At 50.2% G+C, this 26,084-nt stretch overlaps 1 protein-coding gene across 3 annotated transcripts in view; it reads left to right on the forward strand.

Moving 5' to 3' along the window:
• The window catches only part of PACRG (parkin coregulated), a 568,744-nt gene that overhangs the window by 535,069 nt on the left and 7,591 nt on the right, over positions 1-26,084 (forward strand). The window contains exon 4 of one of the 3 annotated variants that reach the window (XM_047733481.1): positions 9,809-10,631. The exons of 1 other annotated variant lie outside the window; for it this stretch is intronic. In XM_047733481.1, the coding sequence (XP_047589437.1) occupies positions 9,809-9,969 (161 nt within the window). In that variant the 3' untranslated portion in view covers positions 9,970-10,631. Of the gene's footprint in view, positions 1-9,808; positions 10,632-26,084 lie in introns of those variants that run through there. One more of the 3 variants, XM_047733478.1, reaches the window with a different exon arrangement.

Raw genomic sequence — 26,084 nt, forward strand, 5'->3', positions numbered from 1 at the left:
AAACACTTCCTAGGGGTTCCAGAGTGACATGGAAATAAGGAACATGAATGGATTGCCAGCTGTAGCCCTAGGAATTCAAAAGAAGGGAAGATGACTTGGAGTCAGCTTCACAGAGGAAGTCAGTCAGAGGGAGCCTTAGAAAGGGTAAGGTCGTACTTACCAAGAAGGAGAAGGCAGCATACTGTTATGGGGAATTTCAAAGGCAGAAATGAAAATTGCTCACTTTGGGTTAAGAAGAAATCGGGTCTGCGTGGAGCAGGAGGTCTTGGTGGGAAGGAGCAAAGTAGGAGACTGACCTCATGAGGAAGAGCAGAGTCTAGAGAGCTCTGATGATTGGGAACTTGAATTTGACAGATAACACCATGTGGGCACAGATGTTGCCTGTGGTCAGGGGAGAACGCCACTAGGAAGTTAATCCGCAGGCTAAGTAAGCAAGGAGGGGGCCACGAAGATGGGAGGGCAGAATAGAGGACTAGTTACAACCCAGGGGGGCCCGGGTTTATGGCCCAGACCCACCGCGCACCACACATCACCAGCTGAATACAGCAAAGGGAAGAGTCAAAGAGGGCGCTAAGACTCGGGGCTTGCAAGGCTAATGGAGTCAGCACTCACCTCGTGGGCCCATTTGAGAACCTCCACACAGAACTGGATCCCATCAATGACTATTCCAGAGTCCCATGAAACAGTGTGCTGAAGGAACACTTCAGGGACGATGGGGACCTTGCACTTTGTTCCATAATTTCCCCAACTTCTGTGGCTTTGGGTTGGCTTTTTTTGTTTTTAAAGATACAGAAAGATAGCTACAGGATTCCTCCTGTTTACCTCTTCACTCTCCCTCTCTCTTCTTTCTAAAATATTTAATTTATTTATTTATTTGACAGAGAGAGAGTGAGAGAGAGAGCACGCACAAGCAGGGGGAAGGGCAGGCAGAGGGAGGGGAGAAGCAGACTCCCCGCTGAGCAGGGAGCCCAGTGAGGGGCTGGATCCCTGGACCCTGAGATCACGACCTGAGCCGAAGAAAGACGTTTAACTGACTTAGCCACCCAAGCACCCTAAGAGAGGTTATTTTGGGGGTCTAGGAACACTCGATAATTCTTCCATATAAATCAAAGGTATTTGCTTCTTCGATTTATGCCACTTTGGCTTACAAAAGGTTTTATAGAAATGCTTTACTTTCAAAGAGCAGGGAAAACCAGTAAATCACAAATGCTCCTGAAGATGGGGGTATGGAATGTGAAATTAATCCTAGAATTTCCCTCTATTCCTCACGTATTGTATGGCACTGGAAAAATAAAAAAGCCCTTCAAATCAGCCAGCCCTGATTGTTGTCTTTCTGCACACCCTGTGAAGGATGTCATTATTTCAAGCACTTATGATGAAGTAAAGATAGCATAATAGTCCGTGTCGTGAAAAGGAGGCTAAGATGAGCAGGGTGCTGCCCCGTGAAGCACGAATGTGTGGATGGCACAGGTCCAATATCTGCACCCCTCCCCCCTGCACTGATTCCCCTAGACCCTCTCCCCCAAGGGCATTCCTCCTCTACGGGCTTGAAATTCCTCTACAGCTAGAAAGGCGGAGTTTCTGCTGCCTTGCACCTTCCCTGTGTTGACAGAGGATGCTGATGTCTCTCTTTCTGGATCTTCTATCACCCTTCTTGTTGCACTTCAGGGACACCTGCCGCGATTTCTCGATCACCCACAGTTTCCGTTGCTCTGTTGACCTATTTCACTTCCCTAAGCGGAGTTTGCTTGTCTAGGGAGGGATGCCAGCAACAGTAGCCAGCTCACTGGGCTAGTCTTTGTTTTAAGTGACGCTACGTTTGCTTTGCTGTTATTATTATGACGCCACCGCGGGATAGGCCAGCAAGAAACAGATTCAGGACAGAACTGGACAGAGAACTCTCTGCCCCTTTTAGACGCCGTCCGCTCGTTAAATGCTGTGGGCCAACAAGAAGAGAGATGCGCTTTCACTTCAAAAGCTTGAATCCAGTTAAATTCAACGGCCACTGAACCTATTGTTACAACTATCCTGTAGAGAGATAAACTAGTCAACCCCCCTACTTTTTTCAGTATAGCTTCCAGATTAAAATGTTCATTATTCAGAGATGGACCTAACTTGCTTTTCTGTAACCTTGACCAGATCACTATCAATTGAATACGTTAAAAATCCACATTTGGTCTTTATTTTAAGAAGTCGGAAATCTATATAGACTTATTGAAATAGCAGAGTGGAATAATTTTTCACAGCGTGTCAACAAGTAATTTGACTTTTTGACAGTGTTTTATTTCTTTCTGCCTGAAATAGTGCTTTTGCTTCCAAATTATATAACCATTAGGCCTTTCAGGTTTTCTTAGAATTTGATCTGAAAGCTGAGTTTGATGCTTGGAGATTTGCGAATTACTTTGTAGAATTATACATTTGCTTTATCAACTTTTCAGTTGAAATACAATGCATCTTTTGAAGAACCACCATTTCCAAAAAGCATGTTCCAAAGTTATATTGTGATCTTATAAAACATAATGTTAGGATGGTAGCAACCAGAGATCACCCGAAGTTCAGTCCCTTCTTTGTACAGGGGAGGGAACTGAGATTCAGGGGAATTAAGCAACCTGTCCATAGTGAGACATCTAGTAAGTTATTGAACACCGAAGCTTCTAAGTTGTTGAAAAACTGTATTACAAGTCATTCGCCTTGACAGCCAATGTTATTTTTACTATGCCAGTACATTCTAATGTCATCATTGTTAATATCTATAGAGAAATAAATCTAATTTGCAGTTAGCGGATAGCAATTGTTTAGAAATTTTCATTGTCTCTCTGAAGGGGAATTTTAATATTTAATAGACAATTGGGCCAAGATCCATGATATCTTCAATTTCACAAGTGATCGGTGGCCCCATTCAGAAGATGAAAACCCTTCCTTGAGCTTTTGAAACCGTGTTGGCTTAGTAGACTCTTGCTTTAGTCACCCAGACCCTGTGTCAAAAAGAGAGGAAGAGAGAGAGACATGCAGCTGGGAATCGAGCTCTTGCTTCAAAGCTTTTATCTTCAGAGGAAAGAAATCTTGTGAATTTCATTACTGTCAACAAGATCTGAGAAGATTTGAAGTATTTAAGCCCTTGGGCATCTCCAGCATGCCAAATGCTATGGTTATTATAAGTTATTGGTTGCAAAAGCATTGCAACTTTCATTCACACCCCCCATGAACGAAGACTTTGGAAATATCCATTGTACAGTCATACTTCGGGGTATGTTGAAAACCATTACTTTCTAAGAAGATAAGAAGTCAACAAGGAAGCGGTGACTAAGCTTAAGCCAAACGTGGAAACACCTGGAATTCTGAACGGGGTGACATGTGTTATGGTGAAGGAAAAAAAAGATCAGTCCCCTCCAAGTACCACAGCAAAGCTAAGAAAGAAAACAAAAGAAGCATTGGCTTAGGATTCTAAAAGCAGTTAACCCTCAGAACATCTCCCCCAAAGTGTCCTTCTCTCAGTGTAGAAAAATGAGTTGTGTTATAGGGTTTTCTTTCCCTCTTCACTTTCTCCTCTATTCCCTCATCTCCAAAAAGGATCAGATTGGAATTCACGATTGTTTCCACTCTACTTTTCCAAACTTAACGGGAGAAAACCCTTTGATTCCAAAACAAGGAACAACTTCTCTAGAGTCAGTTGGGTCCAAGCTAACCCCAAATAAAGGGATATTTCTGGCAAAACAAATATTGACAATTTAAGCTGGCTCTTGAAAGTAAAAATTTCTTAAAAAGTAAAATATATCTTCTGTTTCTCTTTTCCTCCTTTCTTAAATTAAAAAGAAAAAATTCAAAATGCTTTAGAAAAACCATTTCATCAATATTATGAGATATAATTTCAATGACAACTCTTTTTTAATGATAAGAGTTATCTTTTGGAAAATGTTAGTTTTATTCTACTGAAGCTGACATCTGCTTAAACACCAGTTAAGTGCGCCCAGGGAATCCCTGCTTGGGTCATCTCAAGCTTGTAACTGCTAAATCCATGACACCCAAAGGAAAAATTTGTTCAGAATCATCCAACAGAAAATCTGTGATCAAGAAGGATCTTGTAATAACAATAATAATAATAATATTTGCGGTAGGTCCCACCTGCACATCCCTGCCAAGACCTGAACCCAGGCCCCAAGGGCTCACTTTCTTTCTCCACAGGGATGACATCACTGACACGCAGCCCGGAAGGAATGCAGCTTTAGCTCTGACCAAGGCCATCAGAAGTTACAGGTTCTGACAAGCAGAACTCACTGCAGGTCTTTAGAGCGCTTGAAATATTTTAGCACAGCATTGAGAAACCAAAAAGTGCCTTTTCTGGTCCAGAAAGAAACGCTTTGGTTTCTTCTGGTAGCACTCTTTTTTTTTTTTTTTTTTAATTTCACTCTGTTGCTTTGGGGATGTCAGCCAGCTCCATTGGGTCACATACCACAGGACCAGAGTCCTTGCTACCCGTTCAAGCTCTCCAACCACTTCACCTGGGGAAACGGTGCAACATATGTGCTGTCTGTAAGTCATTTTACATCAAAGGATGCTCTCATACTGAAAACCGCTTCGGGCTGGACTTGGTCTGGATACACGTTCAAATACCGTGTCTGCAAAGTGACCACACTTCACAACGCATGAGACCCCACACACGAATGGCCAGAGGAACTACGGGAGGCCAGAAGAGGGTATAGCCAAACCATGGTGGGTCAGGAGCAATTCCTTTCAAAGCCCTGGTTTTATGGCTGCAGTTTCGCTCGAGGTACGCTGTGAGCATGGGTCTGCCTGGCTCACTGTCCGGTGCTGTCCATGGGTGCTGTGAATGCAGCTCTGTCGGGTGAACCATCTTTTCATCTGAGAAATGGGCTATTTCCCCAGTTGTTCAAGGTGCTGTTGTACACGGGGGAGCCAACATGAGCCACTGTGGTTGCCGAGCATGGGGAGCTAACATCATAAAGTCGCAGCTTTTAAAGTCAGTAGTGAGCATCAAGTGACCAGAGCCTGGACAGCATTTGAACCCCTCATTGTTTCTAGACCCATGCAGGTGCTTTGTAACCAAGTTTCCCAAGCCAGCATTTTCGCTCCGAGTGTGTGGTTCGTTGGCTTTTAAAAGCACTTAGGTCTTTCCCACAGGGGTGGGGGGGGGTCCCGCTCTGCCCTCCGGGGAGCAAGGACCACTCCCCAAACCCACAGAAGCATTTCCCTTCTGGAAATTGGGCCTGTCCATCTTCTTAGTCACAACCAGAAAGTACAGGCTGAGTTTAAAAATGATTTCATCTGTTGGTTCACGTAATAGTTCAGGCACGTGGAATAAGCCACCCCAGGTAGGCAGTTACAAGTTTTATATTTCCGATGCCTTAAATAGTGCTTTCCCTTCCAAATAACACCTTTGTGTAGTACCGTTCCCATGAGAGTATCCACACATTTAACATTTAACATTATTTACCGAAAAACGTTCAAGTCAGAAAAATCCAAATGTGAATGTAACTGCTTGAGCCTTGATGTGTCTGTCCACGTGTCTGAGATAGAAGTCTGGGGCACCTGCTGGAAACACACAGATGAGGGTGTTCTTGGGACACAGGTCACCGAGACAAGCCAAGCAGCAAGGGGGATGCCCGTGGCCCTGAGGGTCGGTGAGGCGAGGGCGCATGAGCCTGTATTTCCTTCCATGGTGGGTGTGTGTGATCAGAGCGTTCTGCAAGAGGGCGCTCAGAGGTTCCTCAGGAAAGTGATAAGCCCTGATTTTCCTGGATCTCATTACCCCGCGGTGCCCAGCAGAGTGCCTGGTCTACAGAGGGCCTCACATCGTAACGGCTCCTGGCAGGGCCGGGGCCAAAGGCACTCTCAGTGGGACCAAAAAATTCTGCCACTGCCAACTGCGATGCTGACGTGGGAAGCCCTTGCGCTAGCTGCTGAAAGTGTCCCCTTTTTTCTGGCTTTGCTTCTCCTGCCTTTTTCCTCCCTTCCTGTAATCACATTAACTGAAGGAAAAGAATGCAGCTTCTACATGGTTTAAAAATCGCAAAAGTGCTAAGAGACTATCTCACCCAAATCCTACGTGTTATGTATCTGTTGCTGGCCCGTGTCCACTACACACAGATATTTGTGTGAAATGCAGATGTGTCTCATGTAGCATCCCTTTGAGGTGGCCCTGGGTGGCGAGGTGTGACTCATAGTCACGTCTCAGAGACACTGAGTTCATCGCCAGGAGCAGGCTGGTGCCAGAAGCAAGACTGGATCCATACATCCCGGTTCTGACCAATATGGCTCCTGGAAGAGGAAGCATCTGGATCAGGGCAGTTTAAGGAGGGGTATATAGGAAGAAAGTATGCATGTGATAAAAACCTATTGCCTACATCATCGACCATTTCAGCATGCAGAATAACAAATGCATTTACGAGGGTACTAAACAGGCACCACTTACAACCACTACCTGTACACCTCCTGCATGAAGAATCTCCAAGAAGATTACTACACCCCTTGCTCTGCTCTGCTTGCCTATTACCCCTCTAGAAAAGCAGTCTGGCTTAAACCTCTCTTACAGTCCCTATTTGTTTGGTTATAAATAAAACATATTTTTTCCATCATCGATGTATCTTTCCAGCTGCTGGACATAAAACAGAATCTTGCTTCCTAAATTGAAATGTCATCTTTCTAATCAGAACCGACGATTGTAAATAACCATCTGGATTTTTTTTTTAAGTGCCCTATTCTTATAAGTGAGCCTTCTGACCACATCGTGCGTGTTGGAAATGGTGAGCTCCAGCTCAGATTCTCAAAGAAATGGCAATATAACCGCTTGGAAACAGAGAGCACATCGCTCACCTGCCTCTCAGCATGGTTTGAGGCTAAATTGTGCCCTGTCATTGCTAAAGCATGCCAAATAAGGGATGTGTTCCTTTTTGGTCTTTTTTTCTGCCCCAGTGATATACATTCTGCCAACCACAAAATATGCCAACTCCAACTCACTTTTTGAATAAGCAACTTCTGTTCTGTTCTGTTCTGTTCTGTTCTCTTTTATCATTGGGTTTATACGCTGTTGAGAAACAAAAAAGCTACATAGTTTACTTACTCCTACAGTTAAATATTTTTTAAAAAGCAAGAATAGGTTATTATTGAAATAAAGTGTTGCTTGTCACTGTAGCCTTCTGGAACTCAGTGGGAAAAACAGGGTGTGTTAAGCTTTCCATTGTGTGCAGACTTTCCAGCCCCCTCTGCCTCCATCAGGAAAATATGTGTCCCGTGATCTATTCAGTTCTTGACCTTTTGACTAATATGCCAACAAAAGATGCCATTTATTAGTGATTAATTTACGTATCTTTGCCATAAGGAACGAGATCGAGGCTGTCACCACTCAGCACCATCACCGATGACATTTGCCATGTGCCCTCTAAGTGTTTGCACTATGGGCTTGGCTGTCCCATGCAAGCAGAGCTCATGCCACCTTCCCTCTAAGTCCACGTCTTTCATGACCAGGAGGAGTCTATCACGAATGCCATCTTGGAAAAAGAGGCATAGAAAGATCAGTCAAAGACCCCTGCTGGACACGCTTGCCCATCCCAATTGGAATCTTGGGAAGCAGAAGCTGTTCCTAACAGATACCTTCTAAGATATCCATCGCGCTTGTCACACGTGATCTGTCTCTGTCCCTCCTACCCCTTTTTCTGACTCTCTTGCCCTGCCTTCTTTTGGACTTTCTTTCTTAAGATCTTTTCTTGACACCTGTAACAAATATCAATGACCCCCTCCGACACACACACATACACACCCGCGCGCACGCGTCCTTCTCTCTTAATTCAACATAAAGACTTTCTCTTTTTGGAAAGTTCCCCCAAATAGATTAATACCACGTTGTCCTCCCTAATGGGCACTTCTGACTGCAAGGACTCTCTCCTCCCACCACCACGTGGATCTAGAGGAAAAAAATAAGCCTATTACTCTGTGCGTTGGTCTACATTTTTGTTTTCTAAAAAGTTTATCTTTTGCTCAAAAACAATAAGGTAAAAATCTTTCTTCAAACATCTTATCTCTTGCTTATTCTACAGTAACTCGTGTTTCGTTCTTTAGGATGATCAACTACTCTGTACATCAAACTCATTTAAATTGAGCTTTCCGTGTGATCACAGAAGTGCTTGCATCATGAGCAAGAGGAGCCCATCTAACTGAGGCGCCTGGTGGCTCAGTTGTCTACCCGGCTGACTCTCGGTTTTGGCTCAGGTCATGATCTCAGGGTCATAAGATCGAGCCCTGCATCAGGCTCTGTGCTGGGCATGGTACCTGCTTAAGATTCTCTTTCTCTCTCTTCCTCTGTCCCTGCCCCCCTGCTTCACGCTCTCTCTCACGTGCCTGCACTCTCACTCTCTCTCTTAAAAAAAAAAAAAAAAGAAAGAAAGAAAGAAAAGAAAAGAAAACCCCACCTAATGACAATGGCTTTGCATTATAAGGCCATTTGTTATGAAAATTGATATATACCATAGCTTTATGACTCATAATCTCACTTTCTGAAAATTAGTAATATTTCTGCTTGCCTTCACCCCCACCGAAAGAAACTAACCAGGAAAGCGATTCCTTTTCCTTTTGCTGTAGGAGACAGTGATATTTCTCTAATGGGTTTCTGGAAAAATCAAGCAAAAGAGCTGCTTATCTCTGCTGTATGGGGCTGCACTTGTTCCTTTTAATACTGGTCTGAACCATTGCTCGGTCCTTTTGTACATGTCCAAAATAACTGAGGAGAAAAGTTTGAAAAACCCATTTTTCCCTCTATAATTTTCACATTCAAGCAAAATCAACATTTTGGAGCCATATTTGAAATGTGGATAGAATGAGGACTTTTATCTGTAGCTCCGGCCCGAGCGGATCCGGGGCGGTCACTTCAGCAGAGATAAGACGGGGTGATGTCAGCAACTGGGCAGCAGCGTGACCGTGCCCCGCTTCCTGGAAGCACAGGGCGGTCGAAGCCCCTGGAAAGGTGTGCAAAGCGCATCATGACTGTGTGTCAGAGAGAGCTACTGGGGGAGCCCTCATGGGATCTCCACCCTCTGGATGGAAGCCAAGGGTCTCCCTTCTAGTTAGACTCCCTCACCCCTGGGTAATTCAGGTTGGGTGCAATCAGGTACTTCTCCTCCAAATGGTTTGAGATGGAGTTTGCCCACCCAGGCTCCCAAGGCCACTGAAGGCCCATCCCGGGAACCCCTTCCCGTGTAGAAGCTGGGGGGGAGCTGCAGAGGGCCCTTCAAGGTTCTGCAAGGCCCGGCCTTGACTGGTCCCTGGGAAACCATCTGATAGCTCCAGCAGGAAAGGCTGTTTCCTCCTAGCTGCCCCCCCAGCCCCCACACCTGGGTGATGAAAATCACTGCAGATGACTACACGCTTGGAGGAGAGACAGATACAACAGCACCAAAGACATGGGGGCGGGCTCAGTCTCTCCTTCCTAAGCGTATCCATTCAAACCCCTAACTGAGGAGAGTGTTCATTTCTGGGACTTTGAAGAACTCAGGGTCCAAGAGAACACTCTTTGTCACGGTCAGCCCTGAGATCTGTGGTCTGTCGTGTGCCTGTGATCACCCCACTTGGGGTTAGTCTGCTGTTCCCTTAGTTCAGAGGACTTTGCCTCGGCCGCAGTCTGGGGCTTTGCATGCTCGCAGAGCCGCTGGTTAACACTCCTAGAACTCCCCAGGACCACCTAGAAAATGTGACGTGCTTGCGTCCCCTCACAAGCGTTTGGAGAAAATGCCTAGACGGGTGTGTAGGGTGTCTTGGAGAAAACGGCGCAATAACGGGGCTCTTTGTGTGTCTGAACCAGTGAACTCCGGAGACGGCATCGACTACAGCCAGCAGAAGCGGGAGAACATCGGTGACCTGATCCAGGAGACGCTGGAGGCCTTCGAGCGCTACGGCGGGGAGGACGCCTTCATCAACATCAAGTACATGGTCCCCACCTACGAGTCCTGCGTGCTCAACTAGCGGGCGGGCCCCCTCCCGGCCCCGCACCCGCAGCCCACTCCGCCGCTTTCGGCATCTCATTCCTGGTGACTTCTACAGCTTTCTCTTCTCCAGCTGCTAAAATAGTGGCTTCTGGACCATTGGACCGTTAGCCCTATTGAGAGCAAGGCTTTCCAACGCATAAATAGTGCCTGTTTCTTAGATTACAATAGTGTACTGTGCTTATTTGTTCTCCGAGAAGAATTGCTTCTTTATACGGCTCGGACAGAAGCAGGAGTCCGAGCGAAACCTTCACTTGTATAGACAATAAAACTATGATTTTCATGCGCAATTCCGCAATTGCTGTTCTGTGTCTGCCTGCCCCGAGGGTGATGTCAGAGGTTGTAAGGGAAGAGTTTATGCTGACAGCTTAATAGGTGTTTGTCATGGAGGAGAAACCCGGGTTCCGCGGCCCCTTTCTGGCAGCTGGGCAGAGCTCCGCGCTTGGACGTTCAATAAAACCGTTACTCTCCATTCCAATTGCAGAAGGACAGGGCTGTGGCCCCTTATGGGGCTCAGCTACCAACGTAATGAGTGCTCCCAGCCCACTGGTCGTCTGGGCTTGTGGGGGGCTTGCCGGTGCATGTCTGGGGGAGACTAGAGGGTCGGGGGGTGTAAAATGCAACACAGCAAACGCGATAAAAATGCCAGCGTGTGGGGCGCCTGGGTGGCTCCGTGGGTTAAAGCCTCTGCCTTCGGCTCAGGTCATGATCTCAGGGTCCTGGGATCGAGCCCCGCATCGGGCTCTCTGCTTAGCAGGGAGCCTGCTCCCTCCTCTCTCTCTGCCTGCCTCTCTGCCTACTTGTGATCTGTCTGTCAAATAAATAAAATCTTTAAAAAAAAAGAAAAAGAGTGGGTATAAACTCACTAGCTCTTAAAAAAAAAAATGCCAGAGTGAATGCCTGTCCCTCCACATTACGACCTGCCACGTGTGAGGACCTGGTATGTTCCTGACAAAATGTCACCCGGCCGTTTGCCTGGGGCTTTTGATCATTTTCGAGAATGACTTACATGCATCTCAACAATTGTTTGGCAATTCTCCTTTCCTTTGCTTCCACTCACAAGGCGGACAGATTCTCCTCTCTGTAGGTCTAAAGGCAGTATTTTGGAATTTTATTGTAACCAAACAACAACAACAACAACAACAAAAACCCACAAAGAACATGTACTTTTTCATTTAACTGAGAAAGAAAAAAAAAGGTGCCCAAAGAGAACCCCAACCGTAAGGTAATCAACCCCCCCTAACTTGGCTTTTTAGGCTCAGCTGGGTGCTGAGCTCGGGGCATTTGAAACTTGGCCCAGAAAACTTCATAAAGACGGAACACTGATTTCGCACACCTGAGAAATGCCGCAACTGCCCAGAGATGCGTAGCCTGAAGTCTCTCGTTCTGTAGCAAAGTGCAGTTTCTGCACAAAAGTGAAGACACGGGATGTGCTCCACCATGCACGGAGCAATGGCCTCGAGATTACTGTCACTAATTATTTAAGACTCAAGTTTCCCAAGGCAAACACCAAATTCGACGACTGGTTCATTATTCATCTTCCTTGATGACCGGCTCAGCACACGAAACCTCCCATCTCAGCAGCTCCCACCACCCAGATTCCTGAAGCATTTTTTAGGATAAACAGAGACGCATGACTATGTAAAACAAAGTGGCTTTGGTGTATATTTTGCAAAGGCGTAGTTAGAAGCAGACACCGACAGGTTAAGGCAGGTTTTTCTCCAAACTGTAATGTTCACTTACACCCACTAGCACTTGTCCTGGCATCACGGATGTATCTGAAGGGACACCCACATCCGTGAGACTCACAAAGATGGTGGCTTGTTGGCACCTTTGGGAAGTTCCTACTTTCCTTGTTTTGTTAGGAGACGGAAGCAGGGCTGGCCTATGGCAGAAACAGGCCTGGCTTCTTGCTCTGGATCATGTTCTTGAAAGCTACCTGGGAGAGGGGACAGAGAGTGTTGTGTCTGCCCCGCCCCCCGCCAGTCCAAGAGCCCCAGCTTTGGCTTGAAACTAAAACATCACGGTTCCTCTTCCTGCTCTGTTTACTAGTTCTGCACCTCGGGCATGTTAGTCAGCCTCTCTGAGGGTCAGGTGTCCTCGGGGGTAAGGTAGAAATTATTCCTACCTGTAGGAATGTTGAAAGGACTAGAGTGATCCATGGGAAGGGCCAAGTGCAGTTTCTTATACCTTTGGCGTTTTATTTCCAAGAGAAACATTATGAATAATGATGAGTTTTTCCCCCAGCAAAGCAACGTATATTCGGAGAATCTTCAAACAATATGGCACTTCCTGCAAGGCAATGATGAGTTCCTTGTTATAAGGAGATAATTTTTGCAGAAAACCAAAATAACTCCATAAATAGCACCACATTCTCTGGAGAATTCTTCGAACGTAATTTTACCGCTACGGAGGTAGGAACGGCCTGCTTTTCAGATCCTACCCTAGGTTTGTCTTCTGCTTCTCCCAAGTAATTTCGGATTAACTCAAAGGCGATAGTGGCTTCTTCCACGGGCTACACCTTTGTACTGAAACTTCCTTTTAAAGATGCCTAAGGGCATGTGGCAATGAAAAGTGGGAGCTGACAAGCACTGGTGTGGTAGGCAATGGTGTTTGCCTGTGTTGTTTGTGTGCGATTGTATTATTTTTACTGGAAGACGGCAGCCCAGTGTCACAGTTAGTTTAAGGGAAGCAGTCAGTAAAGCCCTGAATGTGAGAGTCAAGATCCAGGTGGGAACTCTGAGCTTGGTACTCAGGAGCTGCAGAGCCCAGAGCGAGTCACTGGAACCTGATCTAATCACCCCTAATAGCCTCTGCTTCCCAGGGTCGCTGCAAGGGCCAAACGATGGGTACAGGGCCCAGTGGTTAGAGCGCCGGAGTGGGAACCCAGCAGATCTGGGCGTGAATCTCTTTCCACCAAGAAATGGCCTTGCGACCTTGGGCAAATTATCGAAACGCTCTAAAACTCAAATCCCTCATCCCAGAACAGGCTTTGCAATGTCTTCTTTGCAGGTTTGTAACAAGCATCACATGTCAAATGCATGTGGTCAGCCCATCAGGGTGCCCAGTGGTCTTCCGGGATCGTAGGAGGATTTTCCTGGCCAAGCAGCCAGCCCAGTGCCTGACGTTGGCAGGTAGGTGCTCAGTCCATGAGTAATGCCCAGGGCGGGGCTGTTCTCACTCTGCCTAACAAGGTCCCCATTGGCGAGGGCATGGTCTCCAGCCTCCCTCATAGTCACGGGTCTTGGGTAGAACATGGGACCTGGTGAGAAAGACATCAGAGCTTCCACAAGGCCACCCGCCCTCCCAGAATTCATCTCGAGAGTCACGCCCTCACCTGCAAGAGTGCCTTCCCCTCCTGCCGCCTCAGGACACCAGCCCATAATCGTTACTACAGCGGCAAAATGTCAGGCAGAAATACAGAGTTCGAAAGTTCTGCGAAATGGTTGCATACTTGGGGAATAGGATTTCAAACCAGAAGCTTTCTTAAACAAAGAAAGCTTTAAGTCCTTCTGGGTTCACTTACATAAGCTCCAGAGAGAAGTTTCAGGGTAGGCTATGGGTCATCTCGGATCACCGTAATTTAGAAAAGCAAAAATGAAGTCATGTTAAGTCTATTTCAATACCAGGGCATGGCTTACTTCTTTTGGCTATTTTGAGATGTTCATCACCAGCCATTCGTAAGCAGAGGCTGGGAAGCTAGTATACCCTGGGAAATATTCCCGGGACATTTTTTGAAATAGAAATTCTACTTTCAGGATTTTAAGTGACAGCAGAAAAATCTCAAATGTTTTTTAAACAATTGTCTCCACAAAAGCATCCCTTTCCTAGGAAAGCCCCCATTAACCAAAGTTCGTGCAAAATCGGACACTTCCAGATCTGAGCTGAAAATGACCCAGTTCCCTCCCGTTCACACCAAGACAGCTCACGTTCACTGGTTAGATGTTCGGGGCCCCAGAGGACCTTTTCGCTGACACAGTCAGCAAATGAGCTGTGCTCTGAGCCACCCGGGAGCCACTCAGGCAGTAAGTCCCCCTCGCGGTCCGCCTTCCCCACCACGCGCCCCTCCGGGGCCCTCACAGAACGCCGCACTCTCCCCGAGACCTGGGAGGAAAGGCTTCCCCAAGCTCCGCCAACCGGGCGTCTTCTAAACCTCAGCACTTGCCGTGCAGTACGTCCTGGTCACTCCTCGTGAGAGCCCTGCTGAGCTCAGGGGGGAAGGGCCTTTTCGAAATGGGACCTCGACCTCACGCCCCCGTGACCATTTGTCGTCGTGCTGCTTCAATACAAAAGAAACCACAAGCGTCCTCTCTGCCCTGCAGCGGGGGAAAATAATAATAATAATAATAAAATAATAATAATAATACAAGGGTGTGGGACTTACTCAAGAGCACGTTCCACAGGGAAATAAGTGTTGGGGTTGACTCTGATGGTAAAAATATCTCGCGCCTCCTCTGCCTCTCTTGCAGTCTCAAATGCGTGAGTGTGAAATCCCAAACCCACCTCGGCTCTGTTTCTGAAAAACCCTAAGAGCCTTTGCCCCTTCCCTCAAGCGCTGACGAAGATACTAAAGCGAACGCAGGAGCGACCCAGCCCAGGCCAGAAGCGCGATCTCCCGAGGAGGGACACTTCTGTGACCTGCGCCCACAGGTGCCGCGACCGGGTCTCGCGCTGACGAGTTTGCGCCCTCCAGCAGGCTGCGCGGGTTCTCCTTGCACTCGCTAATGATGGTGCTTGGCAGTTTCTCTGTTTCAGGAGGTGGATTTTGCTCTCCCCGACGGGAGTATTTTTTAAGGTACTTGGATTCTTTATTCATCTTTACTTTGCCAAATTTCTGTAGGTTTCCGGCTGGGTGAGAGGTCTGTTCTCTTCCCATGTTCCAGAAGTCCAAACACGCATCACATCAGCTTCGTGATTCTTTAGAAAGTACTGAGGAATGTACCCTCATTTTGCCTTAAGAATCTTCTGGAAGCTGTACACGGTCTACTCGGATGAGAGCACATGGCACACGGGACCTTGAGGATAATTTCAGGGCATTTCCAGATGTGCCTGTCCCCAGCTGTGCACCGTGGGACCCCACATTGGGAACGCTTTCGTGAGGAGGTGAACCCGGCTCTTGCACTGAGGAAAGCAGCGCTTCGGTTAAGAGAAGAAGAGGACGTGCGGTGCGCCCGCTTAGGGACGGGGCCCCCGGGAGACCAGGACAAACCCCGCTGAAGGATGAGCCTCCAGCCTGGGGCGGTTCGTGGACGCTCACACGCTCCTCTCCTTCTCATCTCTTGCGCTGGATCCTTCTTCTCTTCCTGACCTCTAATATGTCAGGGCCCCATGGCTAGGCCTCCGTCTCCCTCCCCTTCCCCACCCGGGCCCTAGGTCACCTCACCCAGGCCAAGACTTCAGATGACATCTATACATCCCCATTCCCAAACTTAACGTCCGCTTCCCGAATTCCCACCCAACATTCCGCTCGGATGTCTAAAGGATGATGAAAGCAGACGTGAAACCAAGCCCTTGTCCGGCCTCGGCCCACACGCCGCACCGTCCCGCTCAGTCAGCAGGAATCCGCTTCACCGCTTACTCCCACCCCAATCCCAGACCCCGCCTGGCCGCTCCTTCTCTCGGACCCCACATGCCACCGGCTTCGCCTGACCCCTTCGCAGTCCCGTCCAGCCGCGGCCTCACCCACTCGCTTCTGCTCCACAGGAAGCCACGCGCAGACGCCAGTGACCCTTCAGACCCGGATCCCCTCGGATCAGCAAACCTCTCCGACCCTCCAGTGACGTCCCCCCTCATCCCCGAGAGTGACTCCAACTCTCGCTCCCTGCACTTTGTGGCCCCTGGCTGCGCCTGACCTCCCCGACCTCGTCTCCCCCAACTCCTACTGCCGCCTGGTCTCCCACCTCCACGTTGCAGCTCTGCTGGCCTCACCCCTGCCCCGCAAATAGGCTGGACATTCTGGCCTCAGAGCTCTGCTCCCGTGATCCCCTCAGCCCCACACCCCCCCCCACCTCCTTGTTCACTGCTCCCGACTTCGTCCTTGTCTCTGCTAGTGTCACTTCCCCAGAAAGGCCTTTCTCGCCGCCCCGCCCTTCCTCCCACTCTCTATCCCTTATTTTGCTTCATTTGCCTCAAAACGCTGCTGAGCATCTGACCTGCTAGAGCACGTTCGCTTGCTTGTTTGTCGAATGTAGACTGCGTGAGCCCCGGGAGTTTGTCGTGTGCGTGACGGTGTCCCCCGCCGTGAGGCGGCTCCGGTGCACAGTCAGAACTCAGTGAACATTTGCTCCATCGGTGAATGAGTGACCCTTACAAAATGGCCCAGAGGGTTCAGTGTCAGACCAGCGGGTCAGAGAGAACTTGGCCCCTCCTCACACGTTGCAACTGACAGACGGGGACACTGAACTTCCTTGGGCTGTCCCGGGACGGAAAGTTACCAGTCCAACATAAGAGTCATTGAAGATGATCAGACTTTGGAAAATGTAAAAAGAATCTGCTGTCATGGGGACAGACATTCATTATTCTGTTTAAACCAAACCAGAGGAACGTGTTTTAAATATCCTCCCAGTCTGCCAGAAACACTGGGCCAGCAGGTCATCCAAAGACAGACGGACGGCCTCCGTGTGTGTGGCCACATCAATGTGGCTTTGGCATGCGGTGCTGGGTCGCGGGCTCACCGCCTCCTCTTCCCGTCCCTCCTGCTGGGTTCCTCCAGGAGAACTACCTGGCTGGAATCGGGAGGACCATCAAGGTCCCTTCCAAACACCCACAGTCGAATGGATGTTTCCGTGGGGGACTCAGCACGAATGGACTCAGGTATCCATTTAAATCTATGTTGTCGGGGAGGCTAACCAGAAGTAGACATTGACACCCGGAGTTAACAGTACATCTGAGCACAGTGGTTCTCAAAGCGGGGTCCCTGGGAGCTTGGGATGGGTTCACATTCGGGACCCCTGCTCAGATCTGCTGAATCAGAACTCTGGAGCAGGGCCAGCCTCTGCATCTGAGCAAGTCCTCCAGGGGCTTCTGATGTCCTGGGAAGTTGGGGAATGACAGTTCCAAACCAATGTCTCTGTCCCAGACATTGATTCCAGCCCTTGTGGAGGCCGGTCTACATGTCTACACATCTACACAAGGTCATTGACTTTGTGGCACCAGTCTCCAGAGACCCTGCTTTCAAGCCTGACCACTCTTGCAGATTTCCATTCAGCATAGGACCCTTCGAGAAAAGTAATTTAACGAAGCCTTTAAGAATAGGAGGAAAGCTTCAACGTTCCTCATCAGGAAGAGAAACTAAATTGTTCACAGCTAGAGAATGAACAGTTGTATCTTAGAAAAATATGGTTTAAATCAACCAATAAAAAGCTAATGGTAAAAACCCATCATCTTCGCTTCAAGAGTTACCAGGAAAGAAAAAAGGCTTAAAGTGTCAGGCTTCACTCTCACATTTCCAAATATTCAAGGTAGTTGTCATCTTTATACTTGAAACTTTAAAAAATTGAATTATTTCTATTAATACAGAAAGGGAACTTTCTAGTGAACTGGGCACAGTTCAGAGGGTTTGGAGCAGCGGTTCTAGAAACAGCTCACTTACTACTCACCCCCTTGCCGGATTCCGATGCCTGCGTGGGCATCTCCCCACTGCCTCGGGTTTGTCTCCGGGGCTGGTGAGCCCATCCTGCAGCTTCCACTGTCCACGTGTGTCCCACCACTCCACCAAATGCAAAGCAGGAACCTTCCAGAACCAGAGCTTTAAGTGGCCTTTAGTCTCCTCCCTCATGCATCTGGGGCCGTGAACATTACATTAAAATGCAGCAAGGCAAATGTCCTCTGAAGAACTTTATTGACAAAAAGGTAAATTTTTAATAACCTGTCAGTAGGCTCCATTCGAGAGGGGGAATGTGTCACGGGATTGGGCTTTTTACATCTCCTCTAGGAATTCTCCAGACGAAAAGGATGTTTTCCGTTTAGAGGGAACCCAACGGCGAAACATTCCTGAAGTGTGACAATCTCTGCCCCAAATCTCATATATTTGGCGGATCTTTGTTTGCTGAGGGGAGTAAGCTGCCCTCTGGTAAGGTGCCGTTCCCTTCGATCAGAGCACCACAAAAATGACCCAAACGAGGAAACTGATGAAAAGGCTGTATTGGGACGGAACAGAGTTTTTCTGGACTTGCTTGAATATCTAATAACGTCACTAACAGTAAAGGCCACGTATCTAAGAAATACCACAGTGCCTCACAAGAGGCCAGAGTCCTGACTGAATAAAGCCTTTCTCTGGAAATACCCCATCAGAATAACCCACCGAGCCATGAAATGCAGCCAGGCCTCTGCTTCTCCAGCAGCGAGAGGGGCCGCCCGCAGGCCCTCCCCACCCCCGGGATTTCCTGGGCCTTCTGGACTGGCTAGAAAAGGGAGCCGTCTAATTCCAGTGTAAAAAATAAAATTAAGTCCAACGAGGGGGTGTGGGGCAGGAGGGGTGATAAATGGTGGCTCGGGATTGGGTTGGGACTCAGGTCAAGTTTTAAATGGTGGCTCCACCACCTACTAGCCAGACAATGTCCATCTTCCAGTAGAATCCTCCATGCCTCAGTTTCCCCGTGCGGACGGTGGGAGGAAAGACTATGTGGGAATGCATCGGAAGGATACATGAGGTATCTCATGAAAACCACTTAAAACTGTGCCTGAGACGTCATCTCTCAACGGAAGACACCCGGGACCTGCAGCTACCCGTCTGACATGAATACAGACCAAGTGACACAGCTGTGAGCCTCCACCCTGCCCTCGGCGGCCCAGACACGCCCACCTCAGAGCACGTGGCCTTCTGATCACGAGAGACAACCCGTGACCGGCCCGGCTCGTGCCATGTGGTACGCTTTCCCGCGTGATGTGGCCTTTCCTCACCGCCCGGAGGGGGACACCCCGCACGAGGCTCCAGACCCATGTTTTCCTTCCGTGTGTCACACTGTGAAGCACGGACCCCATTGCGTTAAAATGTTTCCTCCGCATTTTATTAGTGAAAATGTCAGCCCGGCTCGGCTCAGCCTACGGAGATGTGCGGCTGCTTTTGCTGGCGAACGCCCGGGCTCGCGGGCTTTCTTCTCGGCCTCCCCGGCCTCCAAGCAGCTCTTCCCTCGGGCGGCTTTCCGTCCCTCCTGGGCCCTAAAACCGGATCAATAGTCAGTCGTTGGACAAACATTTTTTTAATTTCCCAGGAACCGCAGACATAAAGCAGGGTGAGAGGGAGCTGGGATTTAATCACAGATGAGATTTAATTTGTGTATTTTAAGCTCCGTAAGAAAGTTGTAATTTTCCCTTCCGAGCTCCACAGTTAATCCTCCTTGCTTCCGTCCCAGGCGCTGCGAACGTCGCTCGTCCTTGGCCTAGAGGAGGGGCTGACAGCTTGGATCGCGGTGCCCCACAAGACTCAGGAGGAGATGCTCGGGGTGGCCCAGCCTGACGTCTCCGCTCGCCAGGCAGGGCCGCCTCCAGGTGTGGACGGGGCACCTCCAGGTGGGGAGGAAGCAAGGGCACAGGCGGGGCCTCCGTTGGCCTTGGCTTCTGATCGGCAGGTGCAGCCACCGCTCCATGCGTCGGCCTCACCACCCCGCACCCGTCTGTGGAGGCAGAAGAGGCATCGGCGAGACCAGGAACATGAAGGAAGCCGGATGTGTGGCCTGGACTCGGACCTCCGGAGGACAGTGTGGGGCGGAGAGTCCTTGGGCATCGCACATTCGCAGACACCACTGCTGACACAGTGCGCCTGCCTCCGTCCCCGAGATGAGAACACGGGCCATCGGGGGCTCTGATGAGCTGGTCCCAGGCCACGCAGCTGGGAGACAGGGATGCCCAGGGTGGGCCCCGGTGCCGTGGGGCTCCCAGCACCCCAGTCCTTCCACCACATGCCCCTCGAGCATCTCTGGGGGACGCTGTGTGGGAGCAAGACAGGCTTCCCACCCACGAGCTGGAGGCTTGGGTGAGCACCAATGTCCACGCATGATTTAAACTTGACTCGAAGCTACCCAGCTGCCCAAGGAGCCAGAGACTTCCCTTCTCCTCGGAAGCTTCAGGAAGGGCCAGGGACCGTCAGAGACCGTCCCAAAGGGGTTCTCACAGTGGGCAGGAAGCAGGCCCACGGAGACCCACAATTCTCTTATAACCTTCACATTCTGTGAATCCGCACGAAGGCATCCACCCCTTCCAGAGGTCAGGAAAGGAGAAAGAGCAGGTCAGCCAGAGGCCGAAGCCCACAGGTGGGACGGATGTCTTCCACAGATGCCCGCTCCCTGCTCATGGCATCTGGCACCCCTTCCTGGAGCCTTCACCCCCTGTCCCAGGTGCTGATCTGCCCAGGACTTCCCTCGTGGGGTTCCGACCAGGACGGTGCCCCTCACTGACTCAGAGACCTCGCTCAGTTTCCCACCCCATTTCCTTTCCCCTTCCAAGGGGCACAAAGGGCCTGCCCTGAGCAGGGGTTCAGGAACTACCAAGCCACTGAGAGCTCCTGGACACCAAACATGTAAATCCTCTGGGCCTCAGTTTCCCCTTCTGTACAATGAGGTGACAGGGGTAGGTCTGGATCTCAAAGTTCCTCCCAAACATTGGACTCTGGGATTCCAATCCGTGATCACAGAGGCCAGGGACTCCCTGTACTTCTCCCTGTGCTTCTCCCACACAGCACACCACGGCCCCTGCACAGCCTTCGGAAGAGAACAAGTAACATACGAGTGACTCCAATCTGGGCCACCCTGCCGGGGAGGGAGCTGCCCCCGCAAAGATGTGGCAGCCCTGCCCCCATCACGGGGCTAGTGCTTTTCTCCAGGAGGAAATGGGTCTTGGCCAAGGTTGTCTGCGGGGCCTGGGAATGCGCCATCTGGGAGCGCGGAGGCCGTGGCATCCTGTGCCAGCCTGTCGCCCTCCCAGGCTCCGGGCCACAGCTGCCAGTGGCTGCTTTCACTGCGGCTGAAAGGGGCCGGCCCCAAGCACTTTCTCACAGGTCCTCTCTGCTGGAGGGAGCCCTTGCCATGGCGGTCATGCCAAGAAGCTGCTTTGTGCTTGTTTGAGCTGCACTTTCTTACCCACCGGCCTTTCTTCTCCTCAACCCCCTAATCCTTTCTGGCCGGTCGTGGGCAGACCCAAGGGGCCAGGCCGTCCTGCGGGGGGGCTCTCGGGGCAGGGCCCCATGCTAGGCCTGGCCCACCTCGTGGCCTTCCACCCTCGTTACTGTCCCTGAGCCGTCCAGCTTCTCTCTCGCAAATCTTGAAGGGCTGGGACTGCTGCTCTGGGGGGCAGTTTCAAGTTCAGGTGAGGCGACATGGCAGCACCTTGTTCTAAAGGAATAAGGACAGTTGGATCCCGTCCCAAATGAGAACATTTGGGAAGGGGGAGCGTATTTTTATCACATGGGTCTCCACGGTGGAAGACAGGGGCTAGAGATCTCTGGATCATAAACTCATGTTTGTAAGCTGCTCATCTGTTGGTCACTGTTTTTCACCAGGCTTGTTTTAAACCTGTACTTAGGGCACTGTGGGCTCTCCTGCAGGTGGAGGGTCCTCGGTGTCACTCTCCCACGACCCTTCCAGGAGCAAGTAACTCCCATGGAGGAGCAGACAGTGGAAGGCTGTGCGTCCCTTCCCGCCCCTCCCCGCTCATCCCACCTGCCCCGTCTCCTCCCCCCACCCCCCCAGCGGTTTCTCCCTTCCTTCTCTCTTCTGCCTTGTCCGTGGCCCATTCAGAGTCCTTCCAGCGAAACTCCCAGGCAGCTTCTAAGACCACAGAAGCAGAGCGGTAAAATCCTCCCACAGTGAAACGAGTCCCTGTAAGTGAAGGGGATACGGGTTGGGGGAGCCCCTGCAGAAGGACGGATGAGGGGTGACCACGTGAGTTGCCACATCCAACTGGGCGGGGAGCAGAGACCCAGCAGGGCCAGGTGGCCACGCTGTGCTGGGCAGGGGGACGAGCTCCCCACGGCTCCCTGGCAGCTCTGGGCGGTCTCTTGTAAACTGTCTGAGCTGGCGCGAGGGGACCTCCTCCAGGAAGGGTCACAGATGTCACTCCCCATTTGAAGAACTGGATTCATTCTTGAAGAAAGCTCTTTGGCGTCACGATTCTCCAGCACCAAGGGGCCAGTCCCGGAATCGTCCCTCCTCCCCTCCTTGTCCTCAGCGACGAGCTCTGTCCTTCTCTCCCACCCCCTCCAAGCCCCAGAAGGTGAACTCCTTAGGGCAGAGGGGTCGGTCTTTCCGGCCCTCTTGTCCCATCCAACCCTGCCCCTCCCGAGGCAGCAGGATGCTCTCCAAGAACACTACCCACAGAGTCTGGTCAGCAGCGCCCGTCTACTGGCCTCCAGTACCTGCTGATGGCGAACTCAGCGGACCCCCGGACAGTGGGAATCGGGAATAACAGGACGAACACACGTGACCTTGCTTCTTCTCAAAGACCGCTTCCTGTCCACATGCCTTGGATACTCTTCACTAAAGGTGGGCAAGAAATTTGATTCGTGTGTCAAATGCCCATTTGAGTAAGTTCAACAATAGCTATAGTGCTTATTAAGGAAAAAGGAAAAATTAATTTTAAGAAGTCACAGAAGAACATATACCAATGGCCAATAAGCATGTAAGAAGAAGTTCTCACCATAGATCTCTGGGGAAATCCAGACTTGAACCGCACTGAAGCAGCACGACACACCCACCAGAATAACTGATGAAGACCAGAACCACCATACGTTGTTGATGAGAGAATAAATGTCGTAACCACTTCAGCTCTGACCCACGAATTTCACTCCTTGATATTTACCCAAGAGAAATGAAAACATTTGTACACAAAATTACTTGTACAAGAATGTCCATAGAGCTTTATTTATAATAGCGAAGAACTGGAAAGAGCCCAAGTGTCCATCAGTAGGAGAACGGATAAATAAATGGGAGTATGTTCCCATAATGCCTACCACTCGGGAAATGAACACAATGACCTAACAACACCAGCAGCACCAGGGACGAAACCCAAACTAGACTCACGAGGAGAGAACGTGCTGTCCATTCCCTTTACATGAAGTTCCGGAACAGGCAAAATTACTCATGTGGGAGAAGGTGGTTACCTCTGGGTGTGCCAAGACTGACTGGGAAGGGACACGTGGAAGCTACCGGTGACGGGATTGGTCTGTATCTTGATAGAGGTTCGGGTTAAACAATCGTATACATTTGTCAAAAATAAATAAATAGGGCGCCTGGGTGGCTCAGTGGGTTAAGCCGCTGCCTTCGGCTCAGGTCATGATCTCGGAGTCCTGGGATCAAGTCCCGCATTGGGCTCTCTGCTCAGCAGGGAGCCTGCTTCCTCCTGTCTCTCTGTCTGCCTCTCTGCCTGCTTGTGATCTCTCTCTGTCAAATAAATAAATAAAATCTTTAAAAATAAATAAATAAATAAATAAATAAATTAGTAAATAAAATCGCCTCAACTGTGTGTGTTGCATTGTAAATGGGTCCTCTAAAGAAAAAAGAAAAAAACACTGTAAATGCTGGAGAAAAAGAGCTATGGTCTTTCTTGAGAGTGGTCTCCGAGGGAAATGGGAGAACACAAAGGTCTTGCCTCGCAACAGTATGGGGCTCAGGCCACTGTGGAGGCCTAGGTCTGGTGAGAAAGCACATCCCCATCACCCCATCACTAACATTATTCACATTAGTGGAGGTGGTGCTGGGAACCCAAGGACGGGATTTCTCAGAACTAGAAATCTTAGGATGAGTGTGGTTCCCAAAGGGTAGCAATCAGGGGGGCTCAGGAGAAGGGCCAGGCTTCCCCTCTCAGTGCCAGCTGCCACCAGATAAGGTGGCTTCCTGCCTCAACTACCAGAAACCTTCAAGTTGTCAAGACTTCAGTGTTGCGAGGAGCACTGGAGGTCAGGGGCTACTTCCCTGCCCAGGCAGGAGCCCCCGGGCACCATCCCCAGACCTAGAAAGGCCCAGCCTGAGTCACCCAGACATTTTATGTCTGTTGATATGAGGGACTTAGAAGTGACCACCCTCTATGCAAACATGCCTCACTTGAGTGCGGCTGACGGTTCGATGAGCCCCAGGGTGCAGGCGACATGGGGGACAGAGGAACGGGCCAAACGACATCTCAGAGAAACAGTCAGACAAACCCAGCAGCGGAGACGTTATGCAGCATAACCATCCAATCTAAGTCAATGTCACAAAGGGACAGTGATGCTTAGAGAAGCTAATGGACACAACCATTGGCTAAAGTGAACAGCTACGGATGGGGGAGTGGCTTGAGCGAAGCCACTGGAAACAAGACACAGTTTGAACATAGGTCATGTATTGAGTGAAAGGTAAAGACAGTTGAATGAAGCAAGTAGACAGCGGTGTATACATTTTGTCCCGTTTTAAGATGTCTTTCTTAGAAGGATATGCTCTAGGATATTCCAGGTGGTCGTCTCTGAGCAGGAGAAACATGGAAGTTTTGGCTTCTATTTTCTGAATTTCTACAGTGCATATGTACCCCATCTGTTGTGAATTGAATTGTGCCTCCTTGCCTCCAAATTCATATATTGAAGTTCTAACCCTCAGTAACTGAGAACGTGACCTCACGGGAAAGAGGGTCATGGCAGACGGAATCAGTTAAGTTAGGATGAGGTCATCCGCCTGCTGGAGTCCGGTGGGCCCAGCCCAATAGCACTGGTGGCCTTATGAAGGGAAGTTCCAGCACGAGGAGAAGGCGGTGTGGGGATGAAGGCGGAGACTGGGGCCGTGCTCCCGCAAGCCCAGGAAGGCCAAAGACTGCCTGCAGACCCCTAGAAGCGAGGGGAGGGGAGCGCGACAGACTGTCCCTCCAGCCCCAGCAGGAGCGCACCCTGCCAGCACCCAGCTCTTGAACGTCTAGCTTCCAGAATCGGGAGGCGGTAAATGGTAGTTGTTGAAGTTCCCAGCATGTGGCACTTTGTGGCTACAGCCTAGCAAAGTAAAACATCTATAAAACAAGAAAATACTTAAATTTAAAAATTAAAATAGAGAATGGGGGGCTGGGGTGGGAGGTGTCTGATGGATGGGATGGGAGCTCTCAGCACGCCAGGGACCTCTCTCCCACTGGGCACTTGGTTCCATTTTTTAAACAGCTTTAATGGCGAGAACATTCTTCCTTATGTCAAGCTGAAAGCTGTCTCCCCAGCTCTCCCGCCCATTGATCTCATGAGTCAGGCTCCCCATGAGTCAATTCTGCTCCCTGGAGCAGTGCAGAGGAAGGTTTCCTTCCTGGGGAGCCCCCAGAAGCTGTGCCACTCTGCTCCCCGCCTTCTCTTCTCCCCTGTGTCCCCGCGATGAGCTCTCCCTTGGATGGCACCGGCAGAGCAGAGCCCGGGAGGGAGGAGGGACCCCGAGCCAGCAAGCCACCGTGGTCCCAGTGCCCTCGGAGAGCCACCGCCTCCAGCGAGCTCGGAGTCTATTATTATAATGAAATGTCTCATCCTCCCATTACGTGGCCCTGAGGCTGGGCACAGAAACATGAGCTGACGGGGGCCAGCAGATCAAAATCACTTCCAAGAATATCCCAGCCCGCGCCGCCGCTCCTCCCGCACGGCCTGGTGTGGGCCCGGCCGGGCTGGCACTTCCTCCCCACACTCCCCGGGAATAAGGCTATCATGTCGCACACACTGAAATTCAATAAACTGGAACAATCGGAGGAAGTGTAGAGCTTTCTCCACACAGGGAGTGAAACGGGACCCTGCTTATCAAAGCGACGAGATTGATTCAGTTGCTACAAACTTCCAAAGACTTCCTTTCCCAAAAGAAAGGCCGGGATGGGGGGGAGGTCATGTCCTTCGGTCACCTCCACGGAGCCCAGACCACCATCTGCTTCACTCCAAGCAGGCCTTTAGGGGCACCCCCACCCCCGACCCGACCCCTCGGCTCCCAGATCCAGGGCCAGGGAGGGAGCGATCCATCTTTCAAGGGTCCAGGTAGAGGAGGCCCAACCTCCTCTCAGACCACGGGCCATTCCCCAACACAGACACCTACCTGGGAGTGGGGAAGGGGGAGGAGAAGGGAAGGAGGAAGGAGAAGAGAGGAGAGTGAAAGGCAGATAAGGACGGAGAGGGGGAGGCACCTGGAG

Source organism: Lutra lutra, chromosome 6, assembly GCF_902655055.1.
Source record: "Lutra lutra chromosome 6, mLutLut1.2, whole genome shotgun sequence".
Taxonomy (NCBI): domain Eukaryota; kingdom Metazoa; phylum Chordata; class Mammalia; order Carnivora; family Mustelidae; genus Lutra; species Lutra lutra.